Source organism: Erinaceus europaeus, unplaced genomic scaffold (genome assembly GCF_950295315.1).
Source record: "Erinaceus europaeus unplaced genomic scaffold, mEriEur2.1 scaffold_687, whole genome shotgun sequence".
NCBI classification, from domain to species: domain Eukaryota; kingdom Metazoa; phylum Chordata; class Mammalia; order Eulipotyphla; family Erinaceidae; genus Erinaceus; species Erinaceus europaeus.
The window spans coordinates 8306-34537 of record NW_026647305.1 but is presented as its reverse complement, the minus strand read 5'-3'; the positions used below and the strand labels follow the sequence as shown (position 1 = coordinate 34537).

Here is a 26232-nt window from a genome sequence, read left to right as displayed (position 1 = left end):
AACAATGCCATGAATGTGTAAAATCAGCAGAATACCATCTCACTGCAAGCTTCAGAACTTCCTGAAGACACAATAAAAAGTGAATGTCTTGGAGGATTGAGGCAGCGAGGCGGAGCGGGCACGGTTCCTTTTGAAGCTTTTCACTGGTTACTTCACTGTGGACTCAGAGTATTAAATATACATGTGCCTTCCTTTTTTTTTTTTTTTTTTTTTAAGAATGTAAGACTCCAGTCGGATGGCGCTCAACCCCTGGCTCCGTGTTCTGGGAAAGTGTCTTCACCTGAGTGCGCGCCTGTCCCCTCACCTAAGCGGTGGGACGAGCCTCCCCGTCTCCCCGTCTCCCCCATCCCCGGCTCGGCTTGGCTCGCGGGGCTGCAGGGACAAACAGGAGCCGAGCCGCGATCGCCGGGCTTTGCAAAATGCAGCGCCGCCGCTGCCCCCGGACGAGGTTCTCACGGTCGCTCAGAGGCACCGGGACGGGAGGAGCGCAGCCTGGGCACCATCCAGTACTGTCTGCTCCGTGCTCCCTCCCGGGCTCGGGGTCCCCGCTGCTTCTCGGTGCCCGTCCGAGAAGCCCCGCGGGGCTGCACCCCGGGAAGGACCATCCCCGCGCGGCCACTTCCTCCGGCGCCGGCGGGCAGGAGAGAGGGGGGCGGGGGGCCCCGGGGGGTGTCGGGGGCCCGGTGCCGCAGCCCTGCCTCCCGGGCTCCAGACCACCTCGTCCGAGGAAACCACCTGCCCGGTGGCGGGGGCAAGAGGATGGGGGCGCCGGGGGGAGGGGTGCAGGAGGCGGGGCCCGCGGGGGGGGATCCTGCGGGAGGAGGGGGCGGCCCCGGCGGGGAGGGAGGCGGAGCTGACAGGAAGGCTGACGGGGGTGCCGGGGGTCGGGGTGCCGGCTGACAGGGGCGCGGCACAGCGGGAGATGGGGCGGGGGAAGGCCGCCCGGGGGCGCTGCGGGGGGACGCGGCCGACAGGCCAGCGGGGCGCCGGGCCCTGGTTGCGGGGGTCCGGGGCGGCGGCCCGCCGGAGGCCGAGGGGCGGCGGGAGTGCGGAGGGGGGCGGCGGGCCGGGCCGTTGGTGGCGGCGGGGCGGAGGGCGGCGGCGGCCGGAGGAGGCGCAGGGAGGAGGGCGGAGGGAGATCTCGCTCTCGTCTCGCCCCGCGGGAAGGGGGGAGGTGGAGACGCGACCGGCTGCGGGAGCTGCAATTACCGTGTGGGCTGCGGAATTCTCGTGGTGTTTGTCGGGGAGATGCGATAATGGCGTCCGTCCTCGCGAGAGAAGCCGCCGCTTTGCGCAGGCGCGGCGAGTCGCTCCCCGCGGTTCTCCGCCCGGCCGTGTCTGCGCAGGCTCCCTGGCGCGCCGAACGCGAGGCTGCGCGCGGAGGCGGGACTTGCGCGGTGAAACCTCCCGGGCGTGTTGTGGCGGGCGCCGGCTCCGGGTGGGCTTGCGCACGGGCTCTCTTCCCGTGCCCGGTGCGGCTCCGTGGACCTTTACTTCTGCACCATACAGTCGGCCTTCTTGGAGATCTGTGATGACCCGCGTTGGTGGGCCGCTAGCGATATTTACTTTTTCTTTGAGGGTTGACGAATAAGAATTAGCTGTCCTAACGACTACATATCCCGGGGGGCTATGTGCGAATCGTGCGCGTTGACTTCTGGGACTGGTAGTCCCTGCGTCTGAGCCATGCCTGCCGGTACTTGTAGTCCCTCTGGGCTCCTGCACCCTGTCCCTCTTCGCATGGGCTGCTGGGACTTGTAGTGAAGACTGTGGGTCGCCTACTCGCACTGCGGGTGACCCAGGCAGAGGCGGGTGTGGGTCCCTAAGGTATTGATCGTGCAGAACGTTATTAAATATCCTCCAGTGCGACAAGCGTGTGTGTATGTGATTCATATTCTGCATCAGATATATGTATACATTATAATTATGTACTGCAAATGGAAGTGGACGGGTGGCTGTGTACTGGTAGGGAAAAATTCTCAAACTAGGTAAGTATCTGTTTGCTTTCCATTTATCATCCTCTGATTTGTAAACAGTAACCACGAATGCCTTTGATGAAACAAAAGGATGGCGCCAGTTTTCTTTTGGAAATGAAAATGGAGTTTCCCTCCCACTTCCCTTTTGCAGATAATAAAATCCTCGTTCCTGACTGTAGCCAGCTGTGCGACCTTGGACAACTTTACTGAATTAGAACTTTTTCCAGAATTAACACTGGAGCGGGGGGAGGGGGGGGTGTCTGCGTGGGCTGAAAGCTCGATTCCATGCAGAAGTGCCCTAAAGAAATTTCAGAGAAGAACCACAGAAGGTCAGTGCTGGAAGAAATGTTGATGTTGAAATGAGACCTGCCCTGTGGAGAAACGAGGAGGAGTAGAAAGAGACCCAGGGAAAATTACTCAGCGAGGTCATACAGCCGGAAGGAGACAGAAGTGGAACTTGGAATCCAAAACACCTTAGTCTGGAGTTCAGAGCCTGACAGTAGGAAAAAAGGCTACAGAAGCAAGCTACAAAAATACCGAGAGAGGGGAGTCGGGCGGTAGCGCAGAGGGTTAAGCGCAGGTGGCGCCAAACTCAAGGACTGGCAAAAGGATCCAGGTTTGAGCCCCCTGCTCCCCACCTGCAGGGGAGTCGCTTCACAGGTGGTGAAGCAGGTCAGCAGGTGTCTTTCTCTCCTCTTCTCTGTCTTCCCCTCCTTTCTCCATTTCTCTCTGTCCTATCCAACAACAATGACATCGATAATAACTACAATAAAACAACAAGGGCAACAAAAGGGGAATAAATAAATAAAAATTTTTAAAAATTTATAAAAAAAAAATCCCAGGAGAGGAGCTGGAGCCAAAAACTTCTACAGAACTGTTTTTTTTTAATTTATTTCTTTATTGGGGAATTAATGTTTGACATTCAACAGTAAATACAATAGTTTGTACATGCATAACATTCCCCAGTTTCCCATTTAACAATACAACCCCCACTATGTCATCTATCATCCTTCACGGACCTGTATTCTCCCCACCCACCCACCCCAGAGGCTTTTACTTTGGTGCAATATGCCAATTCCATGTCAGGTTCTACTTGTGTTTTCTTTTCTGATCTTGTTTTTCAACTTCTGCCTGAGAGTGAGATCATCCCATATTCATCCTTCTGTTTCTGACTTCTTTCACTTAACATGAATTTTTCAAGATCCATCCAAGATCGGCTGAAAATGGTGAAGTCACCATTTTTTACAGCTGAGTAGTATTCCATTGTGTATATATACCACAACTTGCTCAGCCACTCATCTGTTGTTGGACACCTGGGTTGCTTCCAGGTTTTGGCTATTACAAATTGTGCTGCCAAGAACATGTGTACACAACTCTTTTTGGATGGGTGTGTTGGGTTCCTTAGGATATATCCCCAGGAGAGGAATTGCAGGATCATAGGATAGGTCCATTTCTAGCCTTCTGAGAGTTCTCCAGACTGTTCTCCACAGAGATTGGACCAATTGACATTCCCACCAGCTGTGTAGGAGGGTTCCTTTGACCCCCCACATTTGCTGCTGTTACCTTTTGAGGTATGACATTCTCACAGGAGTGAAGTAGTATCTCACTGTTGTCTTTATTTGCATTTCTCTGACAATCAGAGACTTGGAGCATTTTTTTCATGTGTTTCTCGGCCTTTTGGATCTCTTCTGTGGTGAATATTCTGTCCAAGTCCTCCCCCCATTTTTGGATGGGGTTATTTGTTGTCTTGTTGTTGAGTCTGGCAAGCTCTTTATATATGTTGGTTATTCAACTCTTGTCTGATGTATGGCATGTAAAGATCTTCTCCCATTCTGTGAGGGGTCTCTTGGTTTGGGTAGTGGTTTCTTTTGCTGTGAAGAAGTTTTTTAATTTGATGTAGTCCCATAGGTTTATACTTGCCTTAGTCTTCCTTGTAATTGGATTCGTTTCATTGAAAATGTCTTTAAAATTTATGCGGAAAAGAGTTCTGCCAATATTTTCCTCTAAGTATCTGATAGTTTCTGGTCTAACATCCAAGTCCTTGATCCACTTGGAATTTACTTTTGTATTTGGTGAAATACAGTGATTCAGTTTCATTCTTCTGCATGTTTCAACCCATTGTTTCCAACACCATTTGTTGAAGAGACTCTACTTTCCTCATTGAATATTCTGGGCACCTTTGTCAAAGATTACATGTCCATAGGTGTGGGGGCTTACTTCTGAGCTGTCAATTCTATTCCACTGGTCAGTGTGTCTGTTCATGTTCCAGTACCAAGCAGTTTTGATGACAATGGCCCTGTAATACAGTTTGAGATCTGGGAGTGTGATGCCTCCAGTTCTGTTCTTTTTTCTCAAGATTGTTTTGGCAATTCTAGGTCTTTTCTGGTTCCAGATAAACATCTGTAGCACTTGTTCTATTCTCCTAAAAAATGTGGTTGGGATCTTGATGGGGATAGCATTAAATTTGTAGATGGCTCTGTGTAGTATATTCATTTTCATGATGTTAATTCTTCCAACCCATGAACATGGAATATCTTTCCACTTCTTTGTGTCTTTTTCAATTTCTTTGAGTAGTGACTCATAATTTTCAGTATACAAGTCTTTCACTTCTTTGGTTAGATTTACTCCTAGATATTTTATTGTTTTAGTTGCTATAGTAAAAGGAATTGATTTCTGGATTTCAGTTTCTTCTAACTTAGTGTTTGCATAGAGGAATGCCACTGACTTTTGAATGTTAATTTTGTAGCCTGACACCTTACTGTATTGCCTGATGATTTCCAAAAGCTTCTTGCTGGATTCCTTAGGTTTTTCTGTGTATACTATCATGTCATCTGCAAATAAGGAGAGTTTGACTTCTTCTCTTCCAATCTGTATGCCTTTAATTCCTTGCTCCTGCCTGATTGCTATGGCAAGAACTTCCAACACTATGTTGAATAGTAATGGTGATAGTGGGCAGCCCTGTCTAGTACCTGATCTGAGGGGAAATGCTTCCAGTTTTTCACCATTGAGTATGATGTTGGCTGTAGGTTTGCTATATATAGACTCCACTATCTTGAGGAATTTTCCATCTATTCCCATTTTTTGTAGTGTTTTGATCATAGAGGGATGTTGTATTTTGGCAAGGGCTTTCTCTGCATCTATTCATACATGTGGTTTTTGGTCTTGCTTTTGTTGATGTGGTGGATCACATTGATTGATTTATGTATATTAAACCAACCTTGCATTCCCTGGGATAAACCCCACTTGGTCATGATGAACAATCTTTTTGATATACTGCTGTATCTGGTTGGCTAGAATTTTGTTCAATATTGTCACACCTATGTTCATCAGAGATATTGGTCTGTATTTTCTTTTTTGGTTGTGTCCCTGTCTGCTTTTGGTATCAGGGTGATGTTGGCTTCATAGAAGCTGGCAGGGAGTATTCCAGTGTCTTCAATCTTCTGGAAGACTTTTAAAAGTAGAGGTATTAGTTCTTCTTTGAAGGTTTTGTAATTTGAATTCATTTGTAAAACCATCTGGTCCAGGACTTTTACTTTTGGGGATATTTTTGATAACTGTTTCAATTTCATTAGCTGTGATGGGCCTGTTCATGTTGCTACAGAACTGTTTTTATCCTCACTGCTGCCCTAGTCACAGTGAGACAACTAAATATGCTGTTGGAGTCATACACTATGCCACCTTTAGTGATATATATATTTAAGGTTATTTTCTGTCTTCTAGTGGCTTGACAGTTTTTGGTGGTTTTTATTTGTTTGTTTTGTTTTTGCTTTTGCCTCCAGGTTGTGGGGCTCAGGTTGTGCCTGCACTACGAATCCACTCCTCCAGTGGCTTTTTTTTTTTTTTTTTTTTGATAAGTCAGAGAGAAATTGAGAGAGTATGGACAGGGAAGATAGGGAGAGAGAGAAAGACACCTGAAGACCTACTTCACTGCTTGTGAAGTGACCCCTCCTGCAGGTGGGGTGCTGGGGGCTCAAACTGGGATCAGTGAGGTGGTCTGTATTATGTGCACTTAACCCAGTGTGCCACTGCCCAGTCCCCCAGCTCATTTTTTTTTTAGCAATGAATAATACCATCTGGCATACCACTTAATTTTTTTCTATGCACCTCTATCACTATTTGTGTCTAAACTGTATCTGTAGATCAAGTGCTAATTTACTGTGTGTTCTGTGTAACACATGAGAACTAGAAACTGTATAACCTGAGAGGAGAAATAAAAGTAGGAATTCCAATTTATCATTCCTGGACTTCAAAGAAATGCCTTTGGTCCACATAATCTAGTCTGGAAAATGTCTAGCTCTAAGGAAGGCTGAGTGAGTCAAGCATTCTGGGTTTCAAAATGAAGAATGTTAAGCAAGAAAGGAGTAATTTCTTGGGTTTGTGTCTTTTTTTTTTTTTTAATGACTTAATAGTAATCATTTACAAGATCACACCACACCCAGCTCTTACTCCCCAATGCCACAAGGATAATAATCACCATAGTTTGACAACTTTTTTTCATAGTTCATGTATTTCAATACTTTTTAATCTTTTTTTTAAGACTTTCATGCCTGAGGCACTGATGGTCCTGTTTCTTTCTTTCTCCCTCTCTTTCTTTCTTTCTTTCTGAGAGAGGTGCAGACACACACACACACACACACACACACACACACACACACACACACCAGAGCACTGCTCAGCTCTGGCTTATGGTGGTGCAGGGATTGAACCTGGGACTTGGGAGCTTCAGGCATGAGAGTCTGTTTGCATAACCATTATGCTATCTCCCCACCCCTTTTTTATCTTTTTTATGTTTTTGTTTGTTTGTTTACCAGAGCACTGCTCAGCTCTGGTTTATGGTGGTGCAGGGAACCTGGAACTTTGGAGTCTTAGTCATGAGAATCTCTTCTCATAATCATTATGCTGTCTACCCCCACCCTCAATTGTTGCATAGTACATATGAGCAAAAACCATCTGCTAATTGTTGTTCAGAGAAATGCAGGCCATTGCGTAACAGATATAAACTATGTAATAAGAGACCTTGAACACCGTCATCCGGGACCTGTGCATTTCAAGGGAGGGCGCATGAGGGCAGGGAACAAGGGAACTGAAAGAAGACACAGGAGGCACCTCCAACAAAGTGGGGAACCATCTCAGTTTAGCTCTCCTGTTCAGTCCCTTCAGCACAGCTCATCTAAGTTCTGCTGGGCTCTATTTGGGTTGCTCCCTCAGGGGAGCTCCCAGGGCAGCACTGGGTTAAGTGTTCTTCCAGGCCTCAGGCCTCAGCTGCAGGGACTTCTCAGCAGCTCTTTGTCTGGGCAACTGCTCTCTAGGTCAGCAATGCAGGTCAGCTCCCAGGGCAGCAGCAGCAGCTGTTCCTTCATGACCTGTGTCTTCTAACTTAAGAAATGAAAAGGTGTGGGCCAGGCAGTGGCACAGTAGATCCACTCAAAAGAATGAAATCCCAAGTTCTGTTCCCAGCATTACATGCACCAGAGTAATGCTCTGGGGTGTGTGTTAATAAATAAATCTTTAAAATAAATAATAACAATAGGAGCTAGGCAGAAGTGCTCCTGTTAGAGTGCATATACTACAGTGTGCAAGACTCCAGGTTGAAGCTGTTGGCCCCATTACTACAGGCCCCATTCTCCCTCCCCATTTCCATCTCCACCTTCCCTTTCAATTCCTCTTTGTCTATGCAAAATAAATAAATAAAAAATTGAATATAAGGAGTTTGGATAGTGTACAGCACATGACCTAGGTTCAAGCCTGGTACCCACTAAATTGGATGAAGCTTTAGTGCTGTGGTTTCCTTTCCCTCTGTGTCTCTGTCTCTCACTATCTAAAAAGTTATCCCAGCTGTGAAGCCCCAGCAGTAGCAAAAACAACAGAAAGAAATGGAAAAAGAAAAAGTTCTCCATATATGTATGATCAGTCTTTTTTTTTCTTTTTTCTCCAGGGTTATCTATCACTGGGGCTTGGTGCCTGCACTGCTCCTGGAGGCCATTTTTCCCATTTTGTTGCCCTTGTTGTAGTCATTATTGTTGTTATAGCTGTTGTTGTTGGATAGGACAGAGAGAAATGGAGAGAGGGGAAGACAGAGGAGGAGAAAAAGACAGACACCTGCTGACCTGCTTCACTGCTTACGAAGTGACCTCCCTGCAGGTGGGCACAAACTAGGATCCTTACTCAGGCCCTTGTGCTTTGCGCCATGTGCACTTAACCCACTGAGCTACTGCCCAGCCTCGGATGAATTTTTGTATTTGTCAATGTTCCCCAGTGAACAGAACCAACAGAAAAGAGTGTATGTAGGCAGACCTAATGTTATTGCACTTCACAGATACTGCTTCCTAATTTTTTTGTTTGTTTGTTTTACAAATTGGAGGTTTCTGGCAACCCTGTTTGTTCCAAGTTTGTTTATTTGTTTTTATGAGAAATATAAGCGAGGAAAAAAGAACAAGACCACGCTGGTTCACGTGTTACTGGGGACTGAACTCAGAACCTCATGCTTGAGAGCCCAGTGCTATGTCTACTGTGCCACCTCCCAGACCACCCCTGTTTATTCCTTACACACACAGCACTAGCTTTGTTTCTGGGATAGGTGACCTGAGACTAAAGGCCACACAGCCCCAAGCTAGAGTATCCACACCTAGAGCAGGACTTAGCTCTTGCTCTTAGTTCCCTCTGTCCCCACATTCACACAGGGTCAGAGAATGTTCCTAACCCTTTGGCACTCAGTCACTGTTTATCAGCCCAGTGACCCAGGGCTCTGCCCACAATAGAGGCCACCCTCCTGTGACCCACCCTTAAGTAAACTGAATGTCATCTGATAGGCACAGTTGAAATTTAACTAAGATCAGGGGCTTGGGTGAATTTTTGGGTTTACCCCATGGCTTTCGTAAAGTAGCACAGATAGTGGGAAATACTGTCCTCTTTTTATTGGGGTCTGCTAGAAACAGACCACAATGCTAAGGACCCTGAGCTCAGGCAGGAACCACCTAAAGTCCTGGAGTTTCTCCATCGTGGTCGAGCAGATATGGGGGACCCTCAGAAGCCTTCCGGTAAGGCTGGGGCATGCCTGCTCACAAGGTCCCTGCACTCCAGGTGACAGGAATAATGCGTGTAAGTACTCTCAAGATCACAGGCTGGGGAAAGGTAAAATGCCACCTGTCAAAAGCCCATACACCTGTTCTCAGGAGACATTACTGATGCTTTCCAGTGAGCCCTCAGTCCATACCGGAGGGCATTGCCAAAATCTCCACTGGAAGCCACTGGATGATTTCTAGAAGCAATTTGGGCTCAGTCTGGGTTCCCATCAGACTAAAACTCAGAACTTCAATAGTGGGGGTGGGAGGGAGAGGAGGAGACAGAAAACAGGAAAATACACCTGGGGAAGTGTTAAATTTCCAGGGAGCTGAGGTAACCCAGTACAAGGCCTCAGGTTACCCCAGGGACTCAGCAGATATGGAACCCCTTCTCAAGCACCCTTCCCCAGAAGGGGGATGGAAACCTTGCTGCCCTCTAGTCCTGCCCTTTTAGGTCAGGCCCCACCTTCCAGCTCCCTGTGACTGTCAACATGCAGAGGGCACAGGATCATGTAGGATGACCTACCCTGAGGAAGTGGCAAGGGCAGGTCTAGACATAGCCTAGATGGGACACCTCCTCCCAGACCCATAGAAGCACGTTTGCATAGATGCAGACTTTTTTAAAAAAAAATTTATTTATAAAAAGGAAACATTGATTAAACCATAGGATAAGAGGGGTACAACTTCACACAATTCCCACCACCAGAACTCTATCCCATCCCCTCCCCTGATAAATTTCCTATTTATCAGGGGAGGGGATGTATGGACCCAAGGTCATTATGGGATGCAGAAGGTGGAAGGTCTGGCTTCTGTAATTGCTTCCCTGCTGAATACGGGCATTGTCAGGTCGATCCATACTCCCAGCCTGTCTTTCTCTTTCTCTAGTGGCAATGGGCTCTGGGGAAGCAGGGCTCCAGAACACATTGGTAGGGCTGTCTGTCCAGGGAAGAGATGCAGACTTTTAAAGAAACAAGATGAGCCATGCATGTCTGTACCTGTACTGGATCTCCTTCCTAAACTCTGGACACTCACAGATGTCACTCAGACCTAGGAGGTGGATCAGCTGATAGAGCGCACACTGTAGGCGAGACCCTGGATTTTAGCACCACATGTGAGCAATATGGATAGCACTGGAGAACTCCATGGATGGTGGAGCGGAGTTGCGGTTTCTCCTTCTTTCTCAAAACATAGAGTAATATCTGAGCCAAAGAGGTTGCTTAGCAATATTTCACATTTGAAAGTCCCTGGATCTGCTCTGGCACTGCATAAAAAGGTACATACAAGGGAGCTGGTGGTGGCACACCCAATTGGGCACACACATTACCAATACAAGGACCCACATTCAAACCCCCACTCCCCACCTGCAGAGGGGAAGCTTCACTAGTGGTGAAACAGGGATCTCTCTCTCTCTCTCTCTCTCTCTCTCCCTCCCACCCTCTCTCTTTTTCTCCCTCCTCCCCCAACCCTTTATTTCTCTCTGTCCTATCAAATAAAATAAAAAGGAAAAAATGACCACTGGGAGTGGTGAATTTCTAGTGCCAGAACCAAGCCCAATATAAAAATGTGTCATGACTTTTCTGACAACCCAACAGATGTTTCTCAGCATCCATCACCTTTTTTTTTTTTTCCTGTTGCCTCTGGGCTTATTGCTGGGCTCAGTGCCAGTACTATGAATCCACTGCTCCTGTCAGCCATGTTTTCCATTTTATTGGATAGAACAGAGAACAATTGAGAGGGGAGGTTAAGGTAGAGAGGGAGAGAGAAAGATAGACACCTGTAGACCTGCTTCACCACTTGTGAAGTGACCACACCCTACCCCGCAGGTGGGAAGCCAGGGGTACGAACTAGGATCTGTGTATGGGTCCTTGCTTTTAGTACTATGTGCCCTTAACCAGGTGCACGACTGCCCAGCCCCCAAAGTCTCCCCCCCACACACACAAAGGTGCATGTGTACTTCTGGCTTCTGGTAGAACTGGGGTTTGAACTTGGACCTCTGGTGCCTCAGGCATGAAGGGCTTTCTGGAGAGCCACTACACTATGTAACCAGTCTGCCTTACTCCTTTTCTGCTCTGCTCAGCCACAGGAGCCTCAGACAGCAGCATGTGGCTGTGCACACTCAGCAACTATCTGCCCCCTATGAGGACCACTCTTATGGAGTCAAACAGACACAAAAACAAAGATCATGGGAGTCAGGCAGTAGTGCCGTGAGTTAAGTGCAGGTGGTGCAAAGCACAAGGACCGGGAAAAGGATCCCTGTTCGAGCCTCTGGCTCCCCACCTGCAGGGGTGTCACTTCACAGGTGGTGAAGCAGGTCTGCAGGTGTCTATCTTTCTCTCCTCCTCTCTGTCTTCCCCTCTTCTCTCCATTTCTTTCTGTCCTATCCAACAATGACAACATCAATAACAACAACAATAATAACTACAATAAAAAAACAACAAGGGCAACAAAACAGAATGAATAAATTAAAAAAAAAAAAAAAGATCTCAGCTAGTTCTTCTGGTCCCAAGCCCACTATATTGTGATTAGACAGAGAGAAACAGAAGCAGAACCCTTAACCTTCTTCTAGGAAGGTGCCATTGCTCTAGGCCCTGGGCAGTTGTATAGGTGACAAAAGTGTCTTTGTCCAAGTTCAGTCTCCCGCATCACCATAAACAAGAGCTGAGCAGTGCTCTGGTGTTAAAAAAAAAAAAAAAAGGAGAGAGAGAATGAGAGAGAGAAGATAAAAAGGCAGGGGTAGATGGCATAATTATGCAAACAGACTCTCATGCCTGAGGCTCCATAGTCCCAGGTTCAATCCTCTGTACCACCATAAGCCAGAGCTGAGCAGTGCTCTGGTTAAAATAAATAAGGTCCAATCCCCCATACAACCAAAAATTAGTCAATTAATTAATTAAAAAATAAAAATAAAAGCATCTTTGCTAGGCTGCAAAGCAGAGTAGGGAACTCTTTCATCTAATTCCAACTGAACACTATATACATCCACTTTTATTCCTAAAGCGGGATCAAAGAGGTCGGTAACTTAGTAATTTGCCTGATGGGGGCTTGGTGGCGGCACCTTGTAGAGAACATACTTTACCATGTTCAAGGACCCAAATTCAAGGCCCTGGTCCTCACCTATGGGGAGAAGCTTTGCAAGCAGTGGGGCAATACTGCAGGATACTGCAGGGTACTGCATGTCTCTCTCTTTCTCAGTGTCTCTGTCAAAAGCAATGAAAACAAAAAATGGTCACCAGGAATAGTGAAGTCATGTGCAGGCAGTGAGCTCCAGTAATAACCCTGTTAAAAATAAAATTAAATAATTTGCCTGATAACTCAGAATGCAGGTGGAGAGACCTGGGTCACTCCCTTGCAGAGCTGAATTATTTGACAGCACTTAACATTGGAAGATTCCTTAGGCAAATGTATCCTTCTAAGGTTTATCTATTTATTTATTAGAGAGAGAGGAAGAGAGAGGGAGAGAGAGAGAGAATCTCTCTGGTACATATGACACCAGGAATCTAACTTGGAACTTCATGCTTGAGAATTCAATGTTTTTGTTTGTTTGTTCTATTTTATTTTGCCTCCAGATTGTTGCTGGGGCTTGGTACCTGCACTATGAATCCACTCTTCTGGAGACCATTTTTCTCTATTATTTGTTGTTGTGGTTGTTGGATAGGACAGAGAGAAATTGAGAGAGATGGGGGAGATAAACACCTGCAGACTTGCTCCACCACTTATGAAGCGACCTCCCTGCAGGTGGGGAGCCAGGGGCTTGAACCAGGATCCTAGTTCTAGTCCCTGAGCTTTGCACTATGTGCACTTAACCCACCACCTGGTCCCAAGAGTCCACTGTTTAATCCACTGTGACACCTCCCAGGTCTCCATACATTTTTGTCTTCCCCTATCAAAATATTTGGTGCTAGAGGCTCATACTCACATTTAGCTGAGTCGCTCCAGATTTCCAGGGAACCACTACAGACCCCACCTCTCCCTGTTGTCACCCCCTGCACTCCCCACATATATCCGGACATCAGAATGAGGAAATGATACCCGGATCCTTTGCTCCCACCATCTCCTGAGAACTGAGGGTTCCACATGACTGGTGCATCTTTGAGTTTGACTATCATTTCCCCACACAGAAAGTGAATTTCTTCTCTGACCCCAAGCCTCAGCTCACGTTTGGATCTAGCTGTGGCTGTGTGAGACTATAACTATAGGAGCTCCTTCCTATAGTGTCTTCTCATATGAAAGCCAGCCAGGAAGCCATTGTGGGACAATCAGCAAAGCTGGTGGGGGCTCTGGGGGCACCTTGAGAGACCCTCCTGCCTAGTCTGTGTGGCATCCAGAACAGTGGGCCCCACTGAGAAAAGAGCAGACCTCCCTCTGATCCACTGTCTTTTTTAAAAAAATATTTATTTATTTATTCCCTTTTGTTGCCCTTGTCTTACTGTTGTAGTTATTATTTTTTGTTGTTATTGATGTCATCATTGTTGGATAGGACATAGAGAAATGGAGAGAGGAGGGGAAGACAGAGCGGGGGAGAGAAAGACAGACACCTGCAGACCTGCTTCACCAACTGTGAAATGACTCCCCTACAGGTGGGGAGCCAGGGGCTCGAACAAGGATCCTTCCACCAGTCCTTGCACTTTGCACCATCTGCGCTTAACCTGCTGCACTACCACCTGACTCCCTCTGCTCCACTGTCTTTCTGGGAGCATATTCTTCCCTCCAGCAAGAGAAACTGAGGAGACTTGGGCACCAGCTGTCACCCAGAGGAGCGTTGTGTGGCTCTAAAGGACTTTCCAAACCTCCCTGCCACCAGCCTCCCCATTGCCACCCTCCTTTCCATACCTGTCTCCTTGCTCTGAGCTGGAGCCATAGGGTAGGCTCTTCCCACAGCCACACTGGGACAGGTTAGACCTGAACAGCACAACCCCACAGGGGTGGTGCAACAGCTCAAGGTAGGAGAGAGATGGTCCAAGGGGAGACCAGAGGCACCACATGTGGCCACATGAACTGCTCTGTGATGCTCAGGACTGGCCCCTCCAGAAGGGCTTTCATAGGTGACCATTTCTACCATCTTCTCTGGAGATTGTGTACCCCAATACACCCCTGGGTCCCCCCTCTCTCTGCAGTGCACCCCCTCTGGAAGGGTCTGGCCTCCACACCACAGGGAGCCCGGCAGTCCCCCATCAACATCTGCTGGAGGGACAGCGTGTATGACCCCAAGCTGGGACCCCTCAAGGTTTCCTATGATGCAGCCACCTGCCTCCACGTGTGGAATACGGGCTACCTCTTTCAGGTGGAGTTCGATGACTCCACAGAGGGCTCAGGTGAGTGGCCTAGGGCTGAGGCCCTTCCCTTCTCTGTCATAGCTTAAGAGTGGGGACCTAGGGGGTTGGGCAGTATCTCAGCGGGTTAAGCGCACATGGTGCAAAGCACAAGGATCCCTGTTTAAGCCCTGGCTCCCCAACTGAGGTGGGTTGATTCACAGGCAGTGAAGCAGGTCTGCAGGTGTCTCTCTTTCTCTCCCCTCTCTGTCTTCTCCTCCTCTCTCCATTTCTCTCTGTCCTATCCGACATCAGTAACAACAACAATAATAACCACATTGATGATTTTTTTTTTTTTAAAAAAAGAGGCACAAAAAGGAAAATAAATAAATAAAATAAAATTTTTAAAAAGAGTGGGGGCCCAGCAGGGCTAGGGGAGATGGCTTCCCTGGCGTGGCACTCCATGTGATGGAAAAAAGACTGGGTCAGAAGGAAAATGCCTTACAGATGATGTGCCCACCACTCATATAGTTTCATGGGGATCAAACTGAACAGAGCGGAGTTCCCCACCCCCGCCCCAGTGACTTTACAGGGGATGGCAGAAAAGAAGCAAAGCCAATACAGTCCAGATGTGCTGTCTACATTGAGGAGCAGAGTGGGGCTGTGGATGGGCTCTGGAAATACTGAGAAAGGAAGGAAGCTATGCTGATAAAAAGGAGTGTCCACCTGTACTCTCTGGGAGGCTATGCAGGGCCTATAGATGGGTACTAGATTCCCAGATCTGAGAGAAGGGTTGGGGAAGGGGGTTGAGGCATAGGACTTGGGGATGGAGAACATCTATAAGAGAGACATGAAGGGCTGTAGGGCAAGGTGGCAAGAAGATGATGCTACCTTAAAAAAATAAAAGGGTGGGAGTTGGGCGGTAGTGCAGCAGGTTAAGTGCACATGGTGCAAAGCACAAGGGCCTGCATAAGGACCCCGGTTTGAGCCCCTGACTCGCCACCTGCAAGGGGAGTCACTTCACAGACGGTGAAGCAGGTCTGTAGGTGTCTATCTTTTTCTCCTCCTCTCTGTCTTTCCCTCCTCTCTCCATTTCTCTCTGTCCTATATCCAACACTGACGACAACGATAATAACTACAACAATAAAACAGCAAGGGCAACAAAAGAGAATAAATAAATATTTAAAAAATTAAAAATAAATAAAAGAACAAGGGTAGATAGCATAATTGTTATGCAAAGAGACTATCATGCCTGAAGCTACAAAGTCACAGGTTCAATCCTTTGCACCACCATAAGCCAGACTTGAGCTGTGCTCTAGGAAATAATAATAATAATAATATTAAATAAATATATATGTAAGAATGACTAGCAAGGTAGCATAAAGGTTCTGCAAAAGACTTTCGTATCTGAGACACCAAAGGTCCTAAGTTCATTTCTTAGCACCATCATATGCCTGAGCTGAGCAGTGCTCTAGTAATAAGTAAATAAATGGTGGTCTGGGAGGTGGCACAGTGGATAAAACATTGGACTCTCAAGCATGAGGTCCCGAGTTCATTCCCTGGCAGCACATGTACCAGAGTGATGTCTGGTTCTTTCTCTCTCTCCTCCTATCTTTAATAAATAAATTCTGTAAAAAATAAATCAATGAACAAACTAACTTAAAAAATAAAATAATAGGGAGTTGGGCGGTAGCGCAGCAGGTTAAGCGCACATGGCGCAAAGTGCAAGGATAGGCATCAGGACCCCGGTTCGAGCCCCGGGTTCCCCACCTGCAGGGGAGTCACTTCACAGCAGGGGAGTCGCTTCACAGGTGGTGAAGCAGGTCTGCAGTTGTCTGTCTTTCTCTCCTCCCCTCTTTGTTCCCCTCCTCTTTCCATTTCTCTCTGTCCTATCCAACAAACGATGACAACAATAAAACAACAAGGGCAACAAAAGTGAATAAATAAATAAAATATTAAAAATAAATAAATAAATAATTAGAAAAGATAGGGGCCAGGAAGTGGTATAGTCGATGGAGTAGGTTGAGTACACAAGATACAATGCTCAGGGACCCACATTCAAGCCCCCAGTCCCTACCTGCAGGGGAGAAGTTTCACAAGCATTAGAGCAATGTTGCAACTGCCTCTCAGTCTTTCTCCCTATCTCCCTCTTCCATCTCAATTTTTCTCTGTTTCTGTCAAATAAATAAAAATATTTAGAGAGAGAGAAAAAAAAGGAAAGGAAAGGAAAGGAAAGGAAAAGAAAAGAAAAGAAAGAAAGAAAAGAGAAAAGAAGAGACAGAGTCGTCTACTACTACTGGGGGAAAGTGAGACCACTCAGGAAAGCCCTAGAACCAAGTCTTCTCAGCTAAATCTCCTCCTGGTCTGTAGTCACCTTCTGGGACTGCTGCCCTGAACCTCCTTCCTGCAGTACCAGCCATCCAGGTTATCAGTAGCAGGACGCTCAATGGGACTCACCTGTTCACTGGCTTCTGCACTCATCATAGACAAGCATGTGATCCCTGGGGCCTTGGGTCTGCTTGTCTTGTTGACTTACTCCTGACATCTGCCCCATATCTGGCCCCCTGAGAACACAGCCATGGTAAAGAAAAGTTGAGGCCAAACCAGTGCCTGCACAAATAAGTCTCTTTGTTACTTAAATCAGCTTGTTGTAAGCTTCTTTCCCTTGTTTCCAAGAGTCCTCACACAGAGGAAGTGAGAAAGCACAGAATGAAGGGACTGGAGAGTGGCTGATTTCCCTTTCTCTCTCTCTCTTCTCCTTCCTTCCTTCCTTCCTTCCTTCCTTCCTTCCTTCCTTCCTTCCTTCCTATCTCTTTCTTTCTTTCTTTCTTTCTTTCTTTCTTTCTTTCTTTCTTTCTTTCTTTCTTTCTTTCTTCCCCCCATTGTCAGGGAATGATTTCAGGATCTTATGTGTACACGATACTGCTAAGCAGTCCTCTACTGGGCTGATTTTCCATTCTTTATTTTAGAGTGGGTGGGGGGAGTGGGAGACAGACATGGAGAGAAGAGAGGAGGGACACCACAGTACCTATCCACCACCCCTGGAGCAACCCTGGTACCATTCATGGTGTTCTCAGGTGGTGCTGGGACCTGAACCCAGGGCCTTGTACTTTTCAAGGTATATATTCTTCCAAGTTTCTGTCCTTTTGCTCTTTGCTCAAGTTTAATCCTGCCAACCTCCCAGCAGATGGAAACGTGGTCAGTGTCACTGTTGGCCTGACTGATTCTCAAGTCTGCACCTGGGTGGCCAGTTGCAGTGACTCTACAGACGGCCCATCTTGAATTGGATCGACAAGGGAACTACAATGCTGTTCCCAGAGTTAGGTAGGGGCTGGAGGCACCTGTTCCTGGAGTTTGGTAGGTTGTGGACACTGGGTGAGACCCCCAACTCACCCTATTCTGGTTGCTCTCCAAGTTCAAGGCTTTTGCACCCATTGTAACCAGGTCACTGCATCTGACCTGATCCTAACCCCCATCCTTGGCTTCTTCATTGCAAGCCCATCTGTTTCTAAGAGACTCACTCATCCTGCCCCAGAACAAAAGGATTATCCAGTGTCTCTCCTGACATAGAAATTAGCTGGATAATTCCTTATGGCTCCTGTCCACCCACATCGGTCTGGTTTTACTTTATTTGTCATTCACTCAAAGCCTATTTTCCTCTCTCTTCCCCTCCCACTCTGTTTTCACATACTCCCACACCCCAACTCTTTGCTTGTTCTCCAGTCTCTAGCCCCCTTCTTTTCAGGTTTTCATTCTTTTTCATTCACCTCCATCAGAGTTCAGCACTCAGAACTGCTGGAAGCAAAGAAAATGAAAAACATTGTCAATAATGGAAAGGACTGGCAAAAAGTATGCAGCAAGAAACTGAGAATAAGACTTTCCTGACTCAAACAAGCCCTGGAAAGCAGGAAAGGAAATGCCTCATGAGCAAGAGAGGAACTTTGCATAAAATATGATCACTTGACTTGGGTCATGCTAATAAGTGGGTGCCAGAAAAGCCAAAGCCAAACCTTAGTGGGGCGACAGAGGACATTTTCTGTCTGAGTGGAAGGTTATAGAATTTATCCCCCAGGGTGGGGGAGATAGCATAATGGTTATGCAAACTGACTCTCATGCCTGAGGCTCCAAAGTCCCAGGTTCAATCCCCCACACCACACTAAGCCAGAGCTAAGCAGAGCTCTTGTGTTTCTCTCTGTGTCTCTGCATCTCTCTCAAAATATAAAATAATTATATATATAATTATATAAATTATATATATATATATATATAATTTATCCCCTTAGGCAGTGAGGGATCAACTACATCCAATACCAGTGAAAGACAGAATCAGATCAGCCACTCCTTCCCAGGAATGTGATGTCCTTGAAGGCCTAGAGGAAAAGGTTGGGGAGGAGAAGGGACATTATAAGAGTGAGGAAATGATAAGAGAGAGCACTGTCCACCAGAAGAACAGCATGGGGATAAAAGATGCAACCAAAGGTCAAGGTTCAAGACCTACAGATGGAGCCACTGTTTCTTACAGAGATGCCAGGATTCTAGGTACCACGTAAAGTCACAGTACAGTAAAAAGCAGTGAACTGTCTAAACGAGCTACTTTGACAGCCCCAAGTCATGTAATTCTTGCAGTAAAGGCCCAGGAGGCTTCCTCAGCATCACATCTTTCAGAATGATGTTCTGGCTCTGGCTCTCTCTCATGCACCAATAATAAATAAATAGATTTTTTTTTTTGGGGGCCAGAGCACTCACTGCTCAGCTCTGGCTTATGACGGTGCAGGGGACTGAACCTAGGACTTTGGAGCCTCAGGCATGAGAATCTCTTTGCATAACCATTATGATATCTACCCCTACCCACAAATAAATAGATCTTATGATCTAGGAGGTCTCTCAATAGATGAAGTGTTGGACTCAAGCATGAGGTCCCAAGGCTTGTCCCCAGTATCACATGTGCCTGAGTGATGCTCTTGTCACCTTCTCCTTATTTCTCTTTCATTAAATAGTGAAATGAATAAAAAAAAAAAGAGATATTTAATTTAAAGTAGTTATTGTGCCAATCCTAAGAAATTCCACTTAATTATTGTGCCAATCCTAAGAAATTCCACTTACTCAAAGAGGATACAGACTTCAGGAACTGGAGAGATTATCATCCAATATTCAAAGCCAGGTTTCCATTCATGGAAACCCCCCCATGTCAAAGCTTCCTTAATGTTCTACATTAGTTCCCTCAGAGCATCCTATCTTTGTAAATGCCACATTCACCACTGCAGATTTTTTTTTTCTTTTTTTTTTTTAGATTTATTTTTATTTATACACATGAAAGAGAGTTCTGAGAGAGACAGACAAAGACAGAGAATGAGCCAGAGCAACACTCTAATACATGCAGCATCAGGGATTAAACTGGGGGCCTTGGGAGTTGGGCGGTAGCACAGTTAAGCGCAGGTGGAATAAAGCTGCAAGGACCTGCATAAGGATCCCGGTTCGAGACCCCGCTCCCCACCTGCAGGGGAGTCGCTTCACAGACCGTGAAGCAGGTCTGCAGGTGTCTTTCTCTCCCTCTCTCTGTCTTCCCCTCCTCTCTCCATTTCTCTCTGTCCTATCCAACAACAACAACATCAATCATAACTACAATAATAAAACAACAAGGGCAACAAAAGGGAATAAATAATAAATAAATATTTTAAAAAAGAAAAACTGAGGACCTTAAGAAACTCAAGTCCAGGGAGTCGGGCGGTAGCACAGTGGGTTAAGCGCATGTTGTGTGAAGCGAAAGGACTGGCGTAAGGATCCCAGTTCAAGCCCCTAGCTCCCCACCTGCAGGGGGAGTCGCTTCATAGGTGGTGAAGCAAGTCTGCAGGTGTCTCTCTTTCTCTCCCTCTCTCTGTCTTCCCCTCCTCTCTCCATTTCTCTCTGTCCTATCCAACAACAACAACATCAATCATAACTACAATAATAAAACAACAAGGGCAACAAAAGGGAATAAATAATAAATAAATATTTTAAAAAAGAAAAACTGAGGACCTTAAGAAACTCAAGTCCAGGGAGTCGGGCGGTAGCACAGTGGGTTAAGCGCATGTTGTGTGAAGCGAAAGGACTGGCGTAAGGATCCCAGTTCAAGCCCCTAGCTCCCCACCTGCAGGGGGAGTCGCTTCATAGGTGGTGAAGCAGGTCTGCAGGTGTCTCTCTTTCTCTCCCTCTCTCTGTCTTCCCCTCCTCTCTCCATTTCTCTCTGTCCTATCCAACAATGACAACAATAATAATAATTAAAAAACAAGGGCAACAAAAGGGAAAATAAATTTTAAAATAATTTAAAAAAAAAGAAGAGAGAAAGAAACTCAAGTCCAGTGCTCTCCCAGTTGAGCCTTTTCCTTGGCCTCTTGCTGTTGATTTTTATAACTTACTTCCTACCCAGACTGAGCGTCATGAGGGCAAGAATAGCAAATGTGTTGTCATCTTTCCATTCTAAACTTTGAGTGCTAGGTGGCACAAGCAGAAAGCCAATGGGTGGTGATCCAGGAGGTGGCACAGTGGATAAAGCACTGACTCTCAAGTATGAAGTCCTAAGTTCAAGTCCCAGTAGCACATGTACCAGAGTGATATCTGGTTCTTTCTCTCTTCCTATCTTTCTCATGACTAAATAAAATACTAAGAAAGAAAGCCATTGGGCATATGAATGAGCTTTCTTCTCTTGTTTTTTTCTTTCATTATTAGTTTTTACTTTATTTATGGAATAGAGACAGAAAAAAAATGAGAGGGAAAGAGGAGGCCAGGAGGCAAAGAGAGAGACACCTGCAGTACTACATCAAAGCTCATGCACAGCTTCCCCCCTATAGATGGGGATGGAAGCTTGTACTCAGGCCCTTGAACATGGTCACACATGCACTCAACCAGGTTGCTACCAGGTTCCTTCCTTCCTTCCTTCCTTCCTTCCTTCCTTCCTTCCTTCCTTCCTTCCTTCCTTCCTTCTTTCCTCTCTCTCTCTCTCTCTCTCTCTCTTTCTTTCTGTAGAAAGACATCACAGCTCCTAAGTGCAGTGGGGAGGGGGGAGGGAGCTGGCTTCAAACCAGAGTCATGACCACAACAAAGCAAACACTTTATTATTTTTTTCTTATTTGTTTTTTTTATATTTATTTTTCCCTTTTTGTTGCCCTTGTTTTTCATTGTTGTAGTTATTGTTGTTGATGTCGTTAAGTAAGACAGAGAGAAATGGAGAGAGGAGGGGAAGACAGAGGGGAAGAGAAAGACAGACACCTGCAGACCTGCTTCACTGCCTGTGAAGCGACTCCCCTGCAGGTGGGGAGCTGGGGGCTCAAACCAGGATCCTTACACTGGTCCTTGCGCTTTGCGCCACGTGCGCTTAACCCACTGCGCTACCGCCCGACTCCCCAAAGCAAGCACTTTATCCAAAAGACTATAGTAAGTGCTTGCATACTTCACCACTAAAAATGGGAGACTTGCAGTAGATTTGGTTTAAAAATATGCACAGTATAGTTATGAATATGTCTTTAAAAGCTCACTGGATATATATATATATATATATAGTAACCAGAAAAAAAAAAAAAAAACACAGTGTTTGTGGACCTGGGAGATAGCTCTGTCTGTCAGAGTTGCCACAGGCCACAGTTTCAACCTCCAGTACCACCTCTTTACCAGAACTGCATAGCACATTGGCCTTCTTCTCCCCTCTTTCTATCTCATTCTTTCCCTCCTTTTATCTCAAGTAATACACATATAAGTATTAAAAAAAAAAACACCAAACATCTTAGACTGGGGAGATAACATAATGGTTATGCAAAGAGCCTTCCATACCTGAGGCTTTGAGGTCCCAGGTTCAATCCCCAGTACCACCATAAACCAGTGGTCTGGTTAAAAAAAAAAAAAAAAAATATATATATATATATATATATATATATATATATATAAAATCTTGCTCATTATGTACTAGCTCATGAAATAATCTGATGATTGTATAACCTGCTTATTTTACTATTCAAAGGAGAGGTTTTGTTTTATTTTATTTTATTTTTTATTTTTTTATTATTTTTATTTTTTTGTTATTTTTTACATTTATTTTATTTATTTCCTTTTGTTGCCCTTGTTGTTTTATTGTTGTAGTTATTATTGTTGTTGTCATTGTTGTTGGATAGGACAGAGAGAAATGGAGAGAGGAGGGGAAGACAGAGGAGGAGAGAAAGATAGACACCTGCAGACCTCCTTCACCGCCTGTGAAGCAACTCCCCTGCAGGTGGGGAGCCGGGGTTCGAACCGGGATCCTTATGCCGGTCCTTGTGCTTTGCGCCACGTGCGCTTAACCCGCTGCGCTACAGCCCGACTCCCTTTATTTTATTTTCTTCCTGGATTTCATGCCTGCAGTACATGATTCCATCACTACACAGCAAACTGGATTTTTGTTGTTGTTGTTTTTCTAAATTTAAGACGGACGCAAGGTCCCAAGTTTGACACCAATATGCCATGTGCCATCCCATGCTACCTAGCATGCCAAAAAAAAGAAAGAAAGAAAGAAAAAGAAAGCCATCCTGCACAACTCAGGAGTTGCTAAAGTGTTAGACCCTCAAGCATGAGGTCCTAAACTGGATTCTCAGCATCACATGAACCAGAGCAATGCTCTCGTTCTTTCTCTTGTTAAAAATAAATATTTAACTGATTTTTTAAAAATGTATTAGTGGTAGAAAGAAGGAAAACATGAGACAAAACCAGAGCATCTTGGACACTTTTGATACCTGGGATTGAACTCAGAACCACAGGCTTAAAAGTTCAACACTTTATTCACTATACCACCACCTTGGCTGATATATATATATTATTTTACCAGAGCACCACTCAGTTCTGGTGTATGATGGTGCAGGAGATTGAACCAGGGACTTTAGAGCCTCAGGCATAAGAGTCTCTTTACATAACCATTATGCTATATACCCCTGCTCCTAAATATATTTTTTAAAGTATGAACATGGGGGGAATAGGAAGTGCTGCATCTGATAGAAGGTATACATTATTAAGCAGGAGGACCCAGGTTCAAACCGCTAGTCCCCACCTGCAGGGAGGAGGCTTCAGGAGTGGTGGAGAAGTGCTGCAGATGTCTGTCTCCCTCTCTATTTCTGCATATCATATAAGAATAAAAGTCACCAGGAACAGAGTCATTGCAGGCACCAAGCCCCAGTGATAACCCTAGTGGCAAAAAGTTTTTTAGAAGCCTGAATATCATACCGGACTGACATGTATCTTGATTTTTTTTTTTTTAAATTCAGCCTGAAACAGAGCAGAGGTGGCAGGGTGGGGATGGCAGGGGTGAGTCTTTGGACCTCTAGCGCCACCTTGTGGTCATATTGGAATCTGCACGTGCTCATCTTTCACCCAAAGGTCTCACACAATAACAAAGAGTGGTAGAGTGGTAGCCCAGTGGATTAAGCGTTATGTAAGCGCTATGTAAGCACACATAGCGCAAAGCTCAAGCATCCAGGTTCAAGCCCGGTTCAAGCCCCGGCTCCCCACCTGAAGGGGGTCGCTTCAAAAGCGGTGAAGCACGTCTGCAGGTATCTATCTTTCTCTCCCCCTCTCTGTCTTCCTCTCGATTTCTCTCTGTCCTTTTCCAACAGCAACGATGAACAAGAAGGGCAACAAAAGGGAAAAAATAGCCTCATGGGAGCAGTGGATTCGTAGTGCAGGCACTGAGCCCCAGCAATGACCCTGAAGGCAATCCATAAATAAATAAATAAATAAATAAATAAATAAATAAATAAATAAATAAATAAAAAACATAGGAATACAGGCTCCCTGGTCTTCTCTCCAGGCATCAGTGGCGGCCCCTTGGAGAACCACTACAGACTGAAGCAATTCCACTTTCACTGGGGAGCAGTGAACGAGTGGGGCTCCGAGCACACGTTGGATGACCATGTGTACCCAGCAGAGGTTCGTCCCCATCCTTCTTTCCTATTTTTTATGTGTTTTTCCTCCAAGCCATTTTTTTATTTGTGATTAATAGTGTTTTACAAGAGTATAAAATTCCAAGACATAGTTCCACACTGTACCTACCAACAAAGAGTTCCGTATGTCCACCATCTCAACCATACCCACCATAGTTCTCAGTGTCACAACGTCTAAGAGACAGTTTGTTTACTTGTGGATTTTTTTCGTTGCAAGTTCATATGCTTCCGTTCTCTAGCTTACACATGAAGGAAAACAACCAGTAGTTGTCTTTTATCCCTTTATTTTGCCAACCTCCAGTTCCATCTATTTTATCCTAAAGGATACACTATCATTTGTTTTGATTGCAGAGTAGTATTGCATGAGATATACATCCTGGGGCCTGGTAGTATTGTACCTGGCTAAGTGCTTACATTACAGCTTGCAAAAACCCAAGTTAGGGGGTTGGGCGGTAGCGCAGCGGGTTAAACACACATGGCCCGAATCCCAAGGACCAACAGAAGGATCCTGGTTTGAGCCCCCGGATCCCCACCTGCAGGGGAGTTGGGGACATCAATAATAACAACAACAATAACTACGACAATAATAAAAAGGGCAACAAAAGGGAATATAAATAAATAAAATAAATTTTAAAAATTATTTTAAAATATTTTTTAGTTTATTATTGGATAGAGATAGAGAGAAATTGAAGAAGAAGGGAGAGATTAAGTAGAATAGGTGCCCAGTGGTGGCACCTATGTTAAAATTTGCAAGAACTCAGGTTCGAGCCTGTAAAATGATTACTGTAAAAACTGGCGACTAATCCCTAGCACTGCAAAAACGGTATCATCTGTTTTCCATCTACACCATGCCTCGGCCTCGGCCTCGCGTGAGCTTAATGTGCAGCTTGACGATACGAGAATCCGGCATGAAGCCCAGCCAGTCTATCTTGGCGTTACTCTCGATCGCACCCTGTCATTTCACGAACATCTCATAAAATCTGCAGCAAAGGTGGGCGCGAGGAATAACATCATTGCAAGACTGGCCAGTTCCTCATGGGGCGCGAGCGCTTCCACATTGCGATCATCATCTCTGGCTTATGCTATTCCACTGCAGAATACTGTGCCCCAGTATGGTTCCGTAGCCCCCATGTCCACTTGGTCGATTCCAAATTATATTCCTCCATGAGGATTCCAAATTATATTCCTCCATGAGGATAATTTCTGGAACCATCCGTTCCACCCCGGTTCCATGGCTGCCAGTTCTTAGCAACATCGCCCCGCCAGATATTCGTCGGGATGCGGCATCATCTAAGTTCATTTCCCACATCTACGCTTGACCGGACCTGCCAATATACGTGGATATCTTCGCCCACCCTGTCCAACGCTAGACTTCTTGTCATCCAATCTGGTCCCCTACGCCTGCACTGAACTTCTCTGTTCCAGTCTCTTGGAAACAGAGCTGGCAGTCAGCTGAGGTAAAGAACAAACACCTCATCACAGACCCCTGCAAGCGTCAACCCGGCTTTGACCTAGCACGTTATGATTGGGCCCTCCTCAATCGCTATCGAACAGGCCATGGCCGGTGCGCCGCTATGTTCCATCGCTGGGGAGCCAGAGACGACCCGAACTGCCCCTGCGGCTCCAGACAGACTATGACCCACATAGTCAACGACTGCCACCTCTCCAGATTCAAAGGAGGTCTCGAAACTTTACATCAGGCTCAACCTGATGCTGTTGACTGGCTACGGAAGCAGGGCAAACGCTAGTAGTAGTAGTAGGTTCGAGCCCCTGGTCCCCAATAGCAGGAGAAAATCTTTGCTAGTGGTGAAGCAGTGATACAGGTACCTCTCTTTCTCTTTCCCTCTCTGTCTCCCCTACCCTATTGATTTCTGGCTGTCTCTATCCAGTAAATAAAGATAATAAAATTAAAGAAAGAGAGAGAGAGGGTGGAAGAGACAGACACCTGTAGCCCAGCTTCACCACTTGTGAAGCTTTCTCCTATATAGGTGGGGATCTGGGGCTTGAACTTTTT

The 26232-nt window shown here is 45.9% G+C and overlaps 1 protein-coding gene across 1 annotated transcript; it reads left to right on the top strand.

The window, feature by feature from the left end:
* Positions 1-8799: 8799 nt before the first annotated feature.
* On the top strand, positions 8800-24204 carry LOC132536289 (carbonic anhydrase 5A, mitochondrial-like; the record flags this gene model as incomplete). The annotated part of the gene is made up of 3 exons (XM_060183914.1): positions 8800-9071; positions 14149-14346; positions 24086-24204. Coding segments are annotated over exons 1-3 (474 nt in total), but the record flags the coding sequence as incomplete, so codon positions are not given.
* Positions 24205-26232: the final 2028 nt, after the last annotated feature.